The 19,528-nt window shown below is 38.6% G+C and overlaps 1 protein-coding gene across 2 annotated transcripts in view; it reads right to left on the bottom strand.

The window, feature by feature from the left end:
- The window catches only part of fam204a (family with sequence similarity 204 member A), a 77,823-nt gene that overhangs the window by 19,247 nt on the left and 39,048 nt on the right, over nt 1–19,528 (bottom strand). For both annotated transcript variants that reach the window (XM_043712848.2, XM_043712847.2), the window contains one exon: nt 18,999–19,088. In XM_043712848.2, coding sequence (XP_043568783.1) covers nt 18,999–19,088 — 90 coding nt within the window. The remainder of the gene's footprint in view (nt 1–18,998; nt 19,089–19,528) is intronic.

The raw sequence follows: 19,528 nt of genomic DNA, 5'->3' as shown, positions 1-19,528 counted from the left end.
AGTGGTCTGAGATGCCACCTGGGTTAACACAGTCTCAGCCATCCGGTCAAATGCACAAGATCAACATTGTTCTCCACTCTGCCAATGTAAGGTCCATTATCTTCTTTCTGATACCTCACACTCAGTCTATGTAATTGCACTATAACTCCCAGAAAAGCTCATGCTCTACCACGCTCACTGTAGCCTGCAACCTCTTTCCACTCCAATCCGGGACAGCACTAACCCTACATGCCCTCTGTGCTTCCCAGTCAGTAGCTCAGGACACCTCTCCACTTGCATCAATCATTATAGCCACACTACTCACTTTCATCTCCTATTCTCTCAGTTTATGAGGACAATAGGGCAGAAAGGGTCAAAATGAGATGTGTGCTGAATGACATTCAGCTCCTCATTCCTTTTGTGGAAAGGATCCTGTCTGACTACTTGGGCATGGCCTGGACCTGTATCAGAGACTGGCCTTGACTTAAAATGCTGGGGAGCCAGATTGAAGGCTATGCTCCTTGACTTGACTGAGGCCTGATACCAACTGTAATAATTTTGTATTTACGCTAAACAACAAGGCAAAACAGCAGTAATATGAACCAGATTTCTCTGGCTGAAGATGAAAGGGGCAAGACAAGGCAAAACAAGTTAGGGATGCTGCAAGCATCCAAGTAAGCTCAGAGAGAATGACAGCAAGCAAAGATGCTGGTTGTGTGTCCCTGAGAGCACAGTACCCTTGTTGCAACATTACAATGAGAGTTGCCAGTGTTATATGACACAGCACTGAAGTGCAGAAGCAATGGGTAACATTGCTGCCATGAGGATCATGAGCTTGCCAGTGGACTAGAGGTCTTTATCATTCAAGGCAACACAAACCAGAAAAGAAACATCTGCAAAAGTGATATTCATTTTCAGCATCTCTAAAAGAGCTGGAGGACAGCAAGCACAAATATTGGAATGAGCAGGCAGAAAGCTGAACATCCAAACAACCCCCTCTTTAAACATTACCCTACCAGTTATTTTCCTACATTAAAAAGTATAAGTATCCTTAAGACTTACAAATGTTTGAACTTCATCCTCCAAACCAGTGTTTTTGTCTGTGTAAATTTCCACATGAAAAGTAGTAGATACCCAGGAGTGAGTAGATGTCTGAAAGCTTCAGACAACATTTCAACTGGAGGCTCCCAATTTTTTTTGCTGAGCATTCCATCTCAACCTATCCCCCCAATACCACATTGGAGGATCATGTTCCATGCATTTTCCTTTTATTGAAAGAATTTTACATAATTAGTTTAGATAAAACTTGTAACCCAGAAAATTTTAATTCTGCGCTGTTCTCTTCAAGATTGTCCCTTAAGATAGGGGATGACTTTCTTCCACTGCAACATTAGGGTACAGACATGATTAAAAGGTTCGATGCTGGATCCACTCACCCTACCAGAATTAAAATTGCTAACGTGATGGAACTGAAATTTTCTGGGTCCTCCAATGTGGTATTGGGGGGATAGGTTGAGATGGAATGCTCAGTAAAAGAAATTGGGAGCCTCCAGTTGAAATGTTGTCTGAAGCTTTCAGACATCTACTCACTCCTGGGTATCTACTACTTTTCATATGGAAATTTACACAGACAAAAACACTGGTTTGGAGGATGAAGTTCAAACATTTGTAAGTCTTAAGGATACTTGTACTTTTTAAATGTAGGAAAATACACACTGACAAGTACAAAGGAAGTTCACCAATGAAAATACGTTACAACCACTATTTTTTAAATTGCTGCTCATTAAATTTTATTCATAAATTTATGAATAGTTAGTGAGGAAAATTTCCTATATACCAGTGAACAACAAAATGTCAAAAAGAATGATAATGAGATCATATCTGCCTTTAAAATGCCAATATCATCTCAAATCAGGCCACAAACTTACAATTCTTCACTGACTGCCATTCAATAGGTGCTATTTTTAAAAGTAATTAAGTCTATGCTTGTGGTTGTCTCTTCTAATGAGTTGTCTTTTTTCTGTGTACTTCATAATGTTCCTCAACTCAAATATATAATCAAGAAATATCATTCAAGAACTGGGGTGGCATGGTGGCTCATTGGTTAGCACTGCAGCCTCACAGCACCAGGGACCTGGGTTCGATTCCAGCCTCAGGTGACTGTCTGAGTGGAGTTTGCACATTCTCCCCGGTTTCCTCCCACAGTCCAAAGATGTGCAGGTTAGGTGAATTGGCCATGCTAAATTGCCCATAGTGTTAGGTGCATTAGTCAGAGGGAAATGGGTCTGGGTGGGTTACTCTTTGGAGGGTCAGTGTGGACTTGTTGGGCCGAAGGGCCTGTTTCCATACTGTAGGGAATCTAATCTAATCAAAAACTCCAATACTGTACCATGAAGCCGGGGATAGGTTAACTGTTTGAAAATATATGTTGGCTCTGTTAGCTCGATTAAGCTAGCTTCAAATTCCCAAATTGGCATGTGTCTTATGTATGATATACCTTGAAAATGCTGTAAAAAGAATTCTTCATTTGAAATGAGACAGGTTTACCTGCAAAGACAGTAGCTGATTCGCCTGAGGCTGGGTACAGGGCAAGTAATAAATAAGATGCCCAGTCAGAATGTTCTTAATTGTATGTTCAGTCATTCAAAACACAAGATTGTACAGCTGTGATCAAGCTAGTATTTAACAAACATGACTATCCTGTAGTGCACTGAGATTTTTAATTCCCTTTGGATTTTACCACAAAAGCAAAGATTTCAAACTATTCAAGTTCAACGTTGGTAAAATATTCAATATAAATTTGGATCTTTCAACATCTTATGATTTGACTTACGCTACACTGATTTAATGGCACTATTATAACAGGCTGCTTAATTTCACAATCTACTACGTATGTTTTAAAGACTTTGGTAAACAACGAATGTTGCTACATAGGCCTGAAGCTAATGGTCAAGGTAATATTGTGTCACATCATCCTGAAAATCTAAAAAAAACTGCCTCGATGGAAATGGAGGGTGGGGAGGACAGAGTCTGAGCATGCAGTAAAAGAACTGAACTCCAAAGGCTTTTTATCACTGTATTTCAGGAACCAAGGGTGTAAAATGTTCTAATTTGGGTTATATTAAAAGCCATAAAAGGTCTTTCAAAAAGATTAATGGTACTTTCTTGGATTGAAGATAAGGGTTTTAGCTGGCTGGAAATACATGGCTTTTGCTGGGCCCTTGAGGCATTCATCTATACAGCCACTTGGAAGATTTGTAAAAGCGTCTGCATAACCTGCAGCTAATGAACAGTAAAGATTTTTTTCCAATATTCTGACAATTTAATATAAAAATTACTACTAAATCCATCAAGAGAAAAACAATGCAAAAATGTTTAATAATAACTCAGGTTGGATTGGTGGCCTTTTAAAATAAACATTTTTGTAGTAGAAACTCTACTGTGATTTGTGTATTAAATTATGTTATCAGTTCAGTCTGCAGTTTCCTTGATTGTCTTTACTGGAGCTCTGCATTAATGTCTATGCAAGTTACCTAGGAGACCAAACAGATCAAAGAGACAAAACTCCACTGTCTGATTAATCAGCCTACAAACGGCTTATTTTTTTGCCTTCATGCAAGTATGAAAATTAGATTCTGGGAACCGTACATTGTGCAGATTTGTTCATTCTTATCAGAACAAAGCATGCAGCAGCTTATTTCATGGATCACTGGCACAGTCGTCAATGCAACACTGAGCAGGTGACAGCTCTTCATTTCGTAGGTTGAGCAAAATTAGTGAAATTCAGTGTAAATTAGCCTTTCATCTTGTAGGTAATACCGCAGATTTTCAATTTCCAGTGTCTGAATGCTAAAAAGTCTAAAATGTTCTTCTTTTCCCACCCCCATTCCTTCTGATAAACACATAGCTCGTCCCCATGTTTTGCAATGTTCTTTATCTCAGCCCTTCCAAGTGAGAAAAAGCTTATTAGTTCTCTTTGAACTTCAATCGCATTTACAACAACAGTTTTATAAGCTAATTAGAAAAACAGATTAATTAATGAGTAACTAGTAATAAAATGGCAATCAGGAAGAAAGAAACAGAGGGTGCTAAGCTTCAACTACCACCAATTAATACCTAATTACAAACAAATTATATATGTATTTTGCTGTGGGCTTCAATTTACTGAAAAAATGGCTGCAATTAAAAAGAGAAAACATGTTGCTTAATTAAACTGCAAAAAATCAATAGTATAAAAAAAGGCTTTGCCTACCTCGGCAATTAGTAGAATACAATAAAACTAATTCTATCGCTTGACTTTCTTAGCTCATTAATTGAAGCTCAATATCATGCTCCAGTAATTTAAGACCAAAAACACAAGTGTTAGTGTCTCTCTTGCTCAAAATGTGTTCTGAAAAAACAAATCATCCATTACACTTTTCCGTCTGATAAACCAAGAGCTCAATAACTTGAAATAACAGTGTAGAAACTTGCATAACATAATAAATCCATTACCTAGTGGTCACCTTCATGAACCTGACTGTGTATAAAACTCACAATTAATTGACGGTCCAAACACAAAATTATCATGTTTGAAATACAACCATAATGGCATATTTATAGGAGTACTGCACTGTAATGTACAACTACATGAATGGGTTTTGTAAAGGTTTGAGCAGGTAGCAACTATTTTAGCAAATAGCTTTAGTTCACTGTATACTAATTAGCCCAAAAGCATCTACATAATTTATGTAAGATATTACTGCAACAGGAAGAGTTACTTGACATGTACAAAAGACCAAAAACAAAACCACAATAATTAGCCATTCTAACATTCAAAACTTGTAAACTGTTATCTCCAGGTCAAATACTTAGATATTTCTCATTTCAATCATATTTTGTCAAAGCTCTCACTTGATCAAAATAAGAAATCATATGAATCACTAGATTGCTGAACTTAGCTGATAGAAGAGTGCAAATATAATGCAAGAACTAAAAATAATTGACAGCCCTACAATATACTTGAAGACAAATTGACAATTTGCATTAATTTTGAATAATGAATTAAGGTTATCTCTATATCTTCTTTAGGAACAGGATTCAGATTGTCACATTCAAGACATATGGAACACAGTGGCCTTCAACTGACATGTACCTGTATAAACTAAGAAATGCAGAATCTGGTGTAGTTCAGAACCTAGACTAATTCTCACCTTGATTTCACATTTTTACTGCACAGAAGAGATCTGTGCATATATACAAACACATGAGCACATGAGTCTATCTACCAGACAGTTATAAATCCTTCTAAAAAGGATGTGAACAGGACTATGAGATCTCCCAGAACATTTCATAAGGTTCGACATTTGAGATTAAAAAGGTTTCCAGCTGAAGCCCTCAGAAGTAATCGAATTTGACTTCAGACATGGCTGGAGTCATATTAAACACAGAGCAAAGCTCAAACAGCTTAAGACTACTCAAGGCAGCTCTGCAATCATCTGAGGATATATGCTGGAGACTTGACTCCTCAGTTGCTGAACTACTTTTATGCAGATGCAAACTGGTTTGCAATCATACCGACAATGTTTAGGAATTCTACAACATAACTACTCAAGCTGAAACAATTACAAGTAATAACATTTTGATATTTCAACCAAATCTATTTTCAAAATCCCTTCATCTCAATCATCACAAATATAAAAACAAAGAGATAGAAGCAGGAACCCCTCGAATCTGTTCAACTATTCAATAAGTTAATTGTTAATCTTCCATCTCAAATTGACTTTCCAGCCCTATTCTCAAAGCTCTCAATTCCTGTGTCCAAAAATTAATCTCAGCCTTCAGTATCTGAGTATCCATAGCTCTTGTGCAGCCCATGAATAGAATTATAGAGCCCTATTTAAACCTGTTCAAAAACATCCACTTTAAAGAGTTAAAATCAGGCCTGTACTCCAAAATAACTAACCACTTGGAGGTAGAGTTTCCATCATGGACAATCCAGGTGAAAATTGCTCTCTTATTTCAAACTGAAGATATGGTTCAAGTTTTCATTCATGTTTATTTGTATAATTGTAAAGATAAGAATCCTTCACAACCCAACAAAATTGAGCAGCAATTCTGAATTTAAATTTTTTTTAAAAATCCTTGATTTATTTTAAAACGGTTAACTGCTGCAGTTTTTTTGGTAAGGCTAGAATGGATTTACGCCAATCCTTCACAACATCATCTAAGCGCAAGCCACGACTGATGCTGAAAACCTGATTTGGAGTTGTGTACGCATCACTTCCACGTTATCAGCAAGGCAATGAGGAGGCTAGTGTCATATATGTAATATAAGCAGACATGAGTTTTTTTTGCTTGTGAATTAATGGGAAATTTTAAAAATATTTAAAAATCAGTGAAACTAATGAAGTACATTCCCCTAATGTATGTTTATATCCTAAAGGAACTTAAGATGAAATAAGAGTTAATTTAGGATAAATAGTCTATACATGGCTAGTTTATCAGAAATTTCTATACAATTTTTAAACTGCTTTCTTAAATAATTAAGACTGAGAGTCAATATACTCTATAGAACAGAATTAGTTTACCCAAATGTATGGAACCTATAATTAGACATAAAGCAATTGGTTTGTATCTAATTCATACCTCAAGCTACAATATTGTTAATATGACCAGAGTATATTCCTGTGCTTTTTCTATTGATTTGCAATATTTTCTGTAAAGTGGTCGGTTTTAATGATCAGATGGCATAAAACATGCAACATGCTAATACAGAACAAACATCAGAGTCTAACATCAGTGGCTGCCACACATGAAGTAGAACAAGTGAAAGGAAAATATTCACGTTCTTAAGGAAGAATGTTCATGATATAACAATTAAATCTTTTAGAAAATACAAGAAGTTAAATAAATTTCAGAAGATCATGCTTATGAATTATTTGTAAAATTAGGCAGCACTACTGCTAGCACATCCTCAGAGTAATTACTCACAGTGAATCAGAGAAGAATTTTAGTGTATCAGTGAAATTGCTTACAAGAAGCGCATAAAGTGTGCAAGAATTTAAATTTTTAATTACATTTATAATTGAGAATCAGTAAAGAAATCTGGCTCAATAAATATCTCTCTGACCTAAATGACATGAATTTATTTCTTTACAATAATATCTTAAAAATTTAACATTTTAGTTATGGCTCTAGTTATGTAATAGTTGGCATAGAATGAAAGAAGCGTACAGTAAAGCCATTCTGTCAAAACTCTTGTTGGAATTTGTATCATTCCCTGAACATTTCAGGCAAGTTACATACGACCCACTTTGGGGACCGCTAAGCTTGAATACGTTCAACCAGCAGGTAAAAAGTATCTTCCATTTGTCAACAGTGTATTAACTGTATCTTTGCTCTGCTAAAGTTGCTTGAAGCTCAGCATTTTGAATATCTTTTATAAACTCTTTAGTGAAATTGAGAGATTAATAATTCAATACTGATCTGGATCTGTCCCTATTCCATTGGAAAGATTAAAGTTCGTATAACTAATTTAGGCCTGGTTATAGTTAGGAAGGAGATGCAGCTTGTCTCAAATTATTACGATCATATGTGAAAAATATTCAGCATTGAATGATAATTTAATACCTTTAAGTTACACAAAATCTGTAAATTTACTTTGGCAGGTTATTAAATGAGGTCAATATTTTTATTGTAATCAGATTGTTGCCGTGGGCTAGAGCACTCACAGACTGTATGGCACCTTTGCAGAAGCTGCAGTTATCTAAAACTACAAATCAAATGTGAAATTTGAGTTTCAGCCAAATTTCAGATGAAAAGATTGCTTCAGGCCAATAGCGAACACTTCTGATCTTAAAACATAGTCATGCAGGTAAGTTGCTGATTTCTCCCGACAGCTCAGCAAAAACCTCATCACTGCAGCAATCTTAAAATAGCACAGTAGTTATTTATCTTTTTCATTAGATATGAACAATCACATACCAACACAATTTAAACGATTGTTTCAAATTATTTCGCATGAAACAATGCACGTATTCCACTCGACTACTTAATTACAGTTGTGGGCCAAGCAGGTGTAGGTAAGGAACACGTTCAGTTCGGGAAATAGGATAAATAGGAGGACTCCTACATCCCAGCTTTAACATGATGTATGTCCTCGGAATTATGTAATGCAAACGACAATGATGATTATCCATTCTGGGAAACACTCGAAACATTAAAATACTACAAATTACTAAAATGGCAGCCGTCATTGGGCTTAATTTATTCAAATACAACCATTAAATCTAAAGCTGTAGTAATTGTCCAAGACATTTTGAATCATGAAATTCTCATACTAAAAAAGAGCAAAAAGCAAAATAGCGTCATTCCATACTGAAAATAAACTTTTATTCTCATTAATCTATTGTAACCAAAGAACAAAGAAGTTACATTCAAAGCACAGTGTATAAAATTGGAATATTACCACCTGCATACTATGATGCTTAACAAGCACTGCTGCATGACTTAGGTTATAATCATTGCTGGAAGCTAATTCCAGGAGGAGCTATATTTGAAATGCTTAATTTATACAGCAATTCCATGATCTCAGTTTACCCCAAAATGCTTGACAGCCAAAGAAGCACTTTAAAAAAAAATGGACAGTCACTGTTCTAATGTAGGAAACACAGCAATCCATTTGCGCACAGCAAATTTCCAACAATATAATGACTTTATAAGCTATTTTAGTGGCAGGGGTGCAGAGCAAATGTTGGTCAACGTATTAAGGAGAACTCACCAAAATAACCAAAATGCACCCAAATTGTGGGCTTTAACTTCTATCTGGCTGAAGCACAAGGTTCTATAACAAGCAACTTCCATAAGGTATTAAAGCATGCAAAATAAGATGTTGTCACTGTATTAGGAGTTTTATCCTAAGGCTTTCCCCGAAATTCTTCCTTACTGATGCCATAAATGAGTTCTAGCTATATGAGGGAACTCTTTATGCATTTTTTTTCCATGTCAAATTTTGCAACACTTAAAATGCACAAGTAATCAATGTTATTAGGCCGAAACATCACTAATTGAGTAACTGTCCACATTATTCTGTTTACAATCCTGATTATGGACTCTTGTAGTGCAGTGGTAATGCCATTACCTCTGATCCAGGTGGCCTGGGTTCCATTCCCACCTATTCTAGACATGTGCAGTAGCATCTCTGAACAGGTTGACTGGAAAACGACTGCATAAATAATATCTAATCATCTACAAAGCTAAAAAAAACATGTTTGTTAACTCTCCAATTCCAGAAAGCTTTGAAAGATAGAGAGATTGTTCTTCCCCAAAAGGGAAAAGGAACAGCATGAATAGAGGAACTATGACAGCTAATAAACAATATGGAAAGGTTTTGGCCGAAAGAGGTCACAAAACGCAGCAGTCAAACTTTTCATATTTATTCATAGCATTTAGGTGTTGCTGATTAAGCTAGCAATTAGTGCCCATTTCCAATAGCCCATGAGATGATGATGAGCTCCCTATTTGAACTGCTACAGTCCTTGAGATGTAAATATACTATCAGTGCTGTTGGCAAGATAGTTCCAGGATTTTGACCAATGACAGTGAAGAACCAGCAACACCGTCTTAAATCATAATGCTGTGTGGCTTGGAGAACTTTCAGGTGATGGTACTGGATGCATCTCCTGCCCTTATTCGTCTTGATAGAAGAAGTCATGGATTTGGTGTGTGCCGTCAGAGAAGCTTGCATGAATTGGTCAAACAGTCCTTGCAGACAGTAACCGTTACTATACTATTCATCAGAGATGAAGGAAGTGAATTTTGAAGGTGGTGGGTGAGGTGCCATCAAGCAGGTTGCTTTGTCCTGGGCAGTATCAAACCTATGGAGTATTCTTGAAACTGCACTCATCCAGGCAAGTGGGAAATAATACATCACACTCCTGACTTGTGTTTTGTAGATAGGGAACAGGCAGTAGGGAGACAGGAGGGGAGTTATTTGCTACAGAATTCCTCTAATCTATTCTTGTAGTCACCTCATTTATGCAGCTTGTCCAATTCAGTTTTGGTTAACAGTAACACCCAAGGAAGTTGATAATGGAGAATGATGCTGTCCATTGTACAATCATCAGCGAACAATTCCTCGATTCTGACCTTATGATGGAAGGAAACACATGGATGAAAAATCTGAAGATGATTGGGCTTAGGACACTACCATGAAGGATTTCTGCAGTAATGTCTGGGAGAAAGATGATTGATTTTCAACACAGCAACATCTTTTGTGCCAATACGCCTCCAATCAGTGGAGAGGTTTCCTCCAATTCCCACCGAGTCCAGCTTTGCCAAGCTCCTAAATGCAGACTTGATATCAAAATGTAGTTGACCAATAAAGAAAAATGCCTTTAGAGGGACACCCCTTCAGGAATCAAGGAGTACATCAGTGCAATCATAGAAACTTAGAGCACAGAAGGGGGAGACATTTGGCCCAGTACATCTGTGCTCATTCTTTGAAAAAGCAATTTAATCCCACACCCAGCTTTCTCCACTTAAAGATGTAAACAAGTTTAGATTAGATTAGATTAGATTAGATTAGATTACTTACAGTGTGGAAACAGGCCCTTCGGCCCAACAAGTCCACACTGACCCGCCGAAGCGCAACCCACCCATACCCCTACATTTACCCCTTTAACCTAACACTATGGGCAATTTAGCGTGGCCAATTCACCTGACCCTGCACATCTTTGGACTGTGGGAGGAAACCGGAGCACCCGGAGGAAACCCACGCAGACACGGGGAGAACGTGCAAACTCCACACAGTCAGTCGCCTGAGTCGATATAGACATAAGCCAATTGGCTATAGACATAAGCTAATTTCTTTTAGAAAGTTCCAGTGGACTCTGGGTGAAACTTTCTTTCCTAATCTCCCCTCTAATCCTTCTTTTAATTTCTGACTAGCCACTCACTGTTCTGCTAAGGGAAATAGGTCCTTTCCATCCACTCTACCCATATCTCTCAAAATCTTGTTTTGACTCAATCAAATCTCTCCTCATTTCTAATTTTCCTGTCTGGCAACATCTTTGTATCTACCATCTGTATCTTTTCTACACTGTTCTGCAAAGAGATGACCATAACTTTACAAAATAATGATAAAGTCACTGCATTAGTCACCTTGAAGTTCAGGTTAATGCCTGGGTCTGTGGGTTTGAATCTCATCATGACAGGTAGTGAAATTTGAATCCAATAAAAAAAAATCTGCAATCAAAAGCTAGCCTAATGACAGCCATGTAACCTCCATTGATTTTCATTAAATCTAGGTGATTCACTGATGTCTTTTAGGGAAGAAAATCTGTCATTGTTATCTTATAAGGCCTACATGTGACTCCAAACCCACAGCAATATTGATAACGCTTAACAGTCCTTTGGGAAATTAGGATTGACAGATGATGCCTACATCTCAAGAACAAATAAAAGGAAGACCTCTCTTACTACATCCAGGGATCTGTTAACATGCACTCCAAGGTCCCTCAATTCCTCTACATATCTTAATATTCTCCCATTTATTGTGTATGCATTGTTTTTTTGATGTACCTCCCCAAATATATCACCTCACACTTCCCAAATGAACTCCATTTGTCACTTTTTTGTCTACCCAATTAATTTGTGCCCGCTGCAAATTTCCTGATCATATTCCCTAGGTTCAAATCCAAATCATTGATATATATCACACCATGGGACCTAATACTGAGCCCTCTGGAAGTCTACTGGCAACAACCATTCAGAATCACAGAATCCCTACATTCGGCCCATCGAGTCCACACTGACCCCCAAAGAACATCCTACCCAGACCCAGCTCCTACCCTATCCCTATAACCCTGATTTTCCCATGGGTAATCCACTAGCCTCAACTTCCCTGGACACAATGGCCAATTTAACATGGCCAAGGCACTAACCTGCACATCTATGGATGTGGGAGGAAATCCCAGCACACAGAGGAAACCCATGCAGATACAGGGAAAATATGCAAACTCTGCATAAACAACCACTGAGCCATGATAAATCGCAAAAACAGCCAGCAGCTATTGCTGAGAAATCAGAGTTGACGCTTTGGATCCGGTGACCCTTCCTCAAAACGGCCAGACCTGCTGAGCTTTTCCATCAACTTCTATTTTTGTTTCCGATTTACATCATCCAGTTCTTTTGGTTTTTATTCAGCAACTATTGCTATTTGTTTTGTGTCACTGAGTCAATTTTATTTTCCAACTTGTCATATTCTCCTGGATGCCATGGTTTTCTTATTTGGTAACCAGCTTGTCATGTGAGACCTTACCAAAAGCCTTGCTAAAATCCATGAGGATGACATCAAATTCATTATGTTCATCAATCCTTTATTATCTCCTCAAAAAACTCAAACAGGTTAGTCAAACACAACCATCCCTTTAAACCAAATGGACTGGCCTTTGTTTCTTCTTACCTAAGTGACAGTTTATAGAGTCATAGAGATGGACAGCATGGAAACAGACCCTTCAGTCCAACCCGTCCATGCCGACCAGATATCCCAACCCAATCTAGTCCCACCTGCCAGCATCCGGCCCATATCCCTCCAAACCCCTCTTATTCACATACTCATCCAGATGCCTCTTAAATGTTGCAATTGTACCAGTCCCTACCACTTCCTCTGGCACCTCATTCCATACACGTACCACCCTCTGCGTGAAAAAGTTGCCTCTTAGGTCTCTTTTATATCTTTCCCCTCTCACCCTAAACCTATGCCCTCTCATTCTGGACTCCCCTATCCCAGGGAAAAGACCTTGTCTATTTATCCTATCCATGCCCCTCATGATTTGTAAACCTCTCTAAGGTTACCCCTCAGCCTCAGACGCTCCAGGGAAAACAGCACTTGCCTATTCAACCTCTCCCTATAGCTCAAATCCCCCAACCCTGGCACTATCGTTGTAAATCTTTTCTGAACCCTTTCTATCAGAAAGATGTTGCGAAACTTGAAAGGAGACCAGAATTGCAGGCAATATTCCAACAGTGGTCGAACCAATGCCCGGTACTCAATACTCTGACCAATAAAGGAAAGCATACCAAATGCCTTCTTCACTATCCTATCTACCTGCGACTCCACTTTCAAGGAGCTATGAACCTGCATTCCAAGATCTCTTTGTTCAGCACCACTCCCGAGGACCTTACCATTAAGTGTATAAGTCCTGCTAAGATTTGCTTTTCCAAAATACAGCACCTCACATTTATCGAAATTAAACTCCATCTATCACTTCTCAGCCCATTGGCCCATCTCTTCAAGATCCCGTCGTAATCTGAGGTAACCCCCTTTGCTGTCCACTACACCTCCAATTTTGATTTCATCTGCAAACTTACTAACTATATCTCTTATGCTCGCATCCAAATCATTTATATAAATGATGAAAAGTAGTGGACCCAGCATTGATCCTTGTGGCACTCCACTAGTCACAGGCCTCCGGTCTGAAAAACTACCCTCTACCACCAGTCTCTGTCTTCGACCTTTGAGCCAGTTCTGTCTCCAAATGGCAAGTTCTCCCCGTATTCCATGAGATCTAACCTTGCTAACCAGTCTCCCATGGGGAACCTTGTCAAACGCCTTACTGAAGTCCATATAGATCACGTCCACCATTCTGCCCGCATCAATCCTCTTTGTTACTTCCTCAAAAAAACTCAATTAACTTTGTGAGACATGATTTCCCATGCACAAAGCCACGCTGACTATCCCTAATCAGTCCTTGCCTTTCCAAATACATGTACATCCAGTCCCTCAGGGTTCCCTCCAACAACTTGCCCGCACCGACGTCAAAGCTCACTGGTCTATAGTTCCCTGGCTTGTCCTTACCACCCTTCTTAAACAGTGGCACCACATTAGCCAACCTCCAGTCTTCCGGCACCTCACCTGTGACTATCGATGATACAAATATCTCAGCAAGAGGCCCAGCAATCACTTCCCTAGCTTCCCACAGAGTTGTAGGGTACACCTGATCAGGTCCTGGAGATTTATCCACTTTTGTGTGTTTCAAGACATCCAGCACTTCCTCCTCTGTAATATAGACATTTTTCAAGATGTCACCATCTATTTCCCTATAGTCTATATCTTCCATATCCTTTTCCACAGTAAATATTGATACAAAATACTCGTTTAGTATCTCCCCCATCTTCTGCGGGTCCACACAAAGGTCACCTTGCTGATCTTTGAAGGGCACTATTTTCTCCCTAGTTACCTTTTGTTCTCCTTAACTCTATTTGTCAAAGCTATCTCGTGTCCCCTTTTTGCCCTCCTGATTTCTCTCTTAAGTATACTCCTACTGCCTTTATACCCTTCTAAGGATTCACTCGATCTATCCTGTCTGTACCTGACATATGCTTCCTTCTTTTTCTTAACCAAACCTCCAATTTCTTTAGTCATCCAGCATTCCCTATACCTACTAGCCTGTCCTTTCACCCTGACAGGAATATACTTTCTCTGGATTCTAGTTATCTCATTTCTGAAGGCTTCCCATTTTCCAGCTGTCCCTTTACCTGTGAACATCTGCACCCAATCAGCTTTTAAAAGATCTTGCCTAATACCCACATCAAAATTGGCCTGTCTCCAATTTAGAACTTCAACTTTTAGATCTGCTCTATCCTTTTCCATCTAAAAGTTGAGGTTCTCAATTGGAGAAAGGCCAACTTTGACGGGGGTATTAGGCAAGAACTTTTAAAAGCTGATTGGGCGCAGATGTTTGCAGGTAATCCTGTCTTTCAGAACAAATTTCAACATCTTGCCATTATTCAGTTTTTCCATCACTTCATTTTTAACAAAGATTAATAGTTCTTCAATCCTTTGGCATCACACCTGCATCCATGACGACTGTAAAATGATGGTCAGGACATCCACTATTTCCACTCTGCCTTCTTTTCACAGTCAGCGCTATATGTGATCCTATCCTGGTGATTGATCAACTTTCAAGGGTATTTCCTATTTCCTAATGCAGATCACAGCTGATATCTCATACTTCTGCGCTCTTCCTCAATTATAATACCTATACCATCTCCCTCTTTTGGGAAGAGGGATACAAAGTCTTCATTAAGAACCATCTCTACTCTGTGGGTTACCTATTTGGCAGTTTATGGGCCCTACTTTTTCCTTAGTTATTCTCTTTCTGTTAATGTAGATATAAAATAGCTGGATTTTCCTTGATTTTATTTGCTAGTGTTCTTTCATCCGCTTTCTTTCTTTCTTTCATGATTTTCTTTGTTATTTCACTCCTACATTTTCTACACTTTTGAGACTTTCCTCAGTATTGTATTCTTGACATCCAGTGGCCTCGAGATTGGACCATTCCATCCTTTTTCTTTGTGCGAACATGTTTAATCTGAAGCCCTTGAATTTCCTCTGAATTCTTTGAATTCCTCACAAAGCTTTAACACTGATTTAACTTCAAGGCAGTGTCTCCAGTCCACTTTAGTTACATGTCTCCTTCGCCAATATCTAGCAGACACGTCAAATGCTTGTTTGCAAATATCAGCAATAGTAATTTCACAGCTATTAGCCAATGATTTGTAAATTTGGCATATAGTTATAGTTGTTTCACATCTTTTCAGAATTGTCAATGCTCAAATGCTCTGTGTGAGGATAGATGATGTATAGGAGTGCAAGGTGGTGCCACTTATTTTTGACAATGCTTTTTCTAACTTCATTAAGAGCTTAGTTTTTTATTTAATAAACCAAACAGGTCAAATCTCTGCTTTTAGGGTTAATGTATAAACAATTTAGGTTACTTCTAAACTTGATTGTAGAATATAAGTTGTTGCCATCAAGGATATCTCCACGTATTATGTTAATTGGACTCAATTTACATATGAACTCACAAATTAAAATTTTCAATACAACTCAAACCTTATCTTCATTATCACTAGTTGAGCACGAGAGAAGAGGTTAGAACACACAAAAAAAACACTCATTATCTTCATTATTCAAAATTTACATTCTGGTGAGCTGCCAATAGAAGGCCAATGAATGATGACATTTTGATTGACAGCACGTACTCCTGCTGACATTCTGCAAGCATAACATTTTCTCGTCAGCATTCAAAATAAGCAGAACTGAATTTCTCCTGCATGACTGAAGTAACTTATTTTCTCCTTGAAGCATAGGTGGTAAACTCTTGTCAAGGTTCCAGGAAAAAAATCTAATGTCCACATTTTGTAAATAAAGCAAAAATAATTCAATTGCATTGGAACAATCCGAGACTACTTATTGTGAATACTGTCAAATTAATGTATACCACCTGCAATCTCCGTGATCAGAGCACATTGTGTTCATCAAAATATTACTCTTGGTTGTCTTTTGGTTGAGGAGAACCCACTACAAAACAATGCTTTTTTGGCACAGTGAAAATACCAACACGTGGATGATATATCATGAGAGAGAATTTATAACTTTGAACATTGCTTTGAACTTTGAACATAACTTTGAACTTTGGGTGAGTTGGAGGTTTGGATTAGGAATTGGCTGGCTGGAAGAAGACAGGGTAGTAGTTGATGGTAAAGGTTCATCTTGGAGTGCAGTTACTAGCGGTGTTCCACAAGGATCTGTTTTGGGACCATTGCTGTTTGTCATTTTTATAAATGACCTGGAGGAGGGGCTAGAAGGTTGGATGAGCAAGTTTGCGGATGATACGAAAGTCGGTGGAGTTGTTGACAGTGAGGAAGGATGTGTCAGGTTACAGCGGGATATAGATAAGTTGCAGAACTGGGCAGAAAGGTGGCAAATGGAGTTCAATGTAGGTAAGTGTGAGGTGATTCACTTTGGTAAGAATAACAAAAAGATGGGGTACTGGGCTAATGGTCAGATACTTGACAGTGTGGATGAGCAGAGGGATCTTGGTGTCCATGTACACAGATCTCTGAAAGTTGCCACCCAGGTAAATAGTGCGGTGAAGAAGGCATATGGCGTACTGGCTTTTATTGGTAGAGGAATTGAGTTCCGGAGCCCTGAGGTCATGTTGCAGTTGTATAAGACTCTGGTGCGGCCGCATCTGGAGTATTGTGTGCAGTTTTGGTCGCCATACTATAGGGAGGATGTGGAGGTACTGGAATGGGTGCAGAGGTGTTGCCTGGTATGGTAGGAAGATTGTATGAGGAAAGGCAGAGGCACTTGGGGCTGTTTTCATTGGAGAAAAGAAGGTTTAGGGGTGACTTGATAGAGGTGTACAAGATGATTAGGGGTTTAGATAGGGTTGACCACGAGAACCTTTTTCCACGTATGGAGTCAGCTATTACGAGGGGGCATAGCTTTAAATTAAGGGGTGGTAGGTATAGGACAGGTGTTAGGGGTAGATTCTTTACTCAGCGAGTCGTGAGTTCATGGAATGCCCTGCCCGTAGCAGTGGTAGACTCTCCCTCTTTTTGGGCATTTAAACGGGCATTAGATAGGCATATGGAGGATAGTGGGCTAGTGTAGGTTAGGTGGGCTTGGATCGGCGCAACATCGAGGGCCAAAGAGCCTGTACTGCGCTGTATTTTTCTATGTTCTATGTTCTATTGCAATTCTATGGTATGGTATTACTGCAGCATCAACTCCAAAAGTGCCACTATGAACAATTCACTACGAAACACATCTGTAAAAGTAATGCATCGACAGGTGGTCGTTCCTTCAACATTTCATTAATATCGCTGTCCATTACTATATAATCACCATAACATGCTGTATTGGAGCTGATGAAGGAAAATCCAGTTGATGGATAAAATGCATTAACGCTGTGAACCACGATGCTGCGGAACCTACATTTCGTGCTGCAGTACTGTTAACTTTATATATTTCGAAGTCCATGAGGTGCCCATAAATGGCACATAAAACACAATATTAATTGCTTCATAGTTAGCAAAGAAGCTGTAATATCCATACTTAATAAAAATAAGCAAAGTACAAAATCACACAAGGTTGTCATCTTGGCTCTCTGCAACCAATGCAAAATGAGTATAGCTGCTGTTTTTCTTCCCCATAACTGTGTAGTGCGCTGCTTCAAATATCATTGAACATTTGAAGTTTCCCAAAATATTGTTTGGCTTTCAAAATGAAACCCAAGATAACAACATTCAGCATTTCAATTATATTTAGTGTAATTTTAGTATTTGGTTTAGCACTTAATAAATACCAAAGAAACTATTTGGTTACTTTAGCAACTAAAAGTTACTATTTTATTTCTCATTTGGAGGAAAAATATTTTAGTTCTTCATGCAATCTCCTCTTCTAAGAGGAGATATACGCTCCACATGTAAAATATGCCTCATATCCATAATCACTTCACCGAAAATTCTTACAACTGCATCAACAAAGCATGCGAACCAATGTTCATATTTACTAAATGGCTTCATTATAAATGCCTGACTGAGAGCCAAGACCCAAAATATTCAGCCCAGTGAGAAATGTCTACACAGTTGTGAAGGAGACTGTTCTTCAAATTTCAACTATTATGCGGTTGACCTTGCTGAATGGGCATGGAAGATGAATAAGAGATATGAGGGGACGTAGGGAGTCATTGGAAATGTGAAAGGGCATGAGATGAATGGAGAATACATGGATGTTTTGGTGGCATAAATGGCACATAAAAGATACGGAGGAACAGAAGGGGAATCTGGAGGGGGGGGGGGGGGGTCATGGAAGTGGTGTTAAGGGTAACTGTGAGAGAGCACATAACTGTAGATAGAACTGAGCTGATGTCCCAGTAAACAAAGAGGAGCTGCTTATCTGTTAGTTTCAACATCTGCCCTCTCAGTCTCTGCTGTGGGCTTCTATCCAGTAAAGGGTAGCTTTAACACCAGTCTATACCTGACATTTAGACATAAATCATGGGTGATTGGCCTGACTATCTGAAGTTGGGATTATGAAAGACACTGTCAAACTAAAGGGTAAGTTCAGCACACAGACTCCAAGTATGCTCTATTCACATATTTGTTTTCTTTGCAGAAAGGTTAAAGAAATATTAATGTGATTTATAAGATAAAATCTCTTAGCTTGTGGTTTAGCAGCTTACCCCACGAACAGCTAGACTGTCACTCAGCTTCTCTGCTTCTTCTATATCCCCTGTAGCAATGGCCTCGTCAAGGTTTTTCTCCAGATTTGTCTGAAAAAGCAGTTTAATAAATGAATTGCAAATAACAGCATGTAAAAAACTTCAATTACCCAAGGCTCCACTCAGCAATGATAAAAAAAAATCATATACACAAAAGGTTATGAACAACCAGTTACTGGTAAATAAAGCAGTATCAGTTATTGTCAACAAGTCTTGCCCCTCTAACAACAATATTAATGTTATCACTAGCTACTGACTCCATCCCTTGCCCTCAGCAAGGGTCTAAGCTTAAGCCACTCTGATTGCAAACTCGGAATCACATATTACCACCAGCTTCCAACCTCACATTTGGGCGATCACCAAGTCGATCTATTTCTACTTCTGTAATATAGCCAGACTGCACCTGTTTCAGTTCAAGTATTGTGGAAACCTTCATTTACACTCTATCCCTCTAGACCTGATTATTTCAATCCACTTTTGGCTGGTTTCCA

The sequence above is a fragment of the Chiloscyllium plagiosum genome, unplaced genomic scaffold (genome assembly GCF_037043375.1).
Source record: "Chiloscyllium plagiosum isolate Xiang-an unplaced genomic scaffold, Cpla_swu_hap1 HiC_scaffold_22, whole genome shotgun sequence".
Lineage (NCBI taxonomy): Eukaryota > Metazoa > Chordata > Chondrichthyes > Orectolobiformes > Hemiscylliidae > Chiloscyllium > Chiloscyllium plagiosum.
The sequence above is the reverse complement of the archived record's forward strand: the minus strand, read 5'-3'. Positions and strand labels throughout refer to the sequence as shown.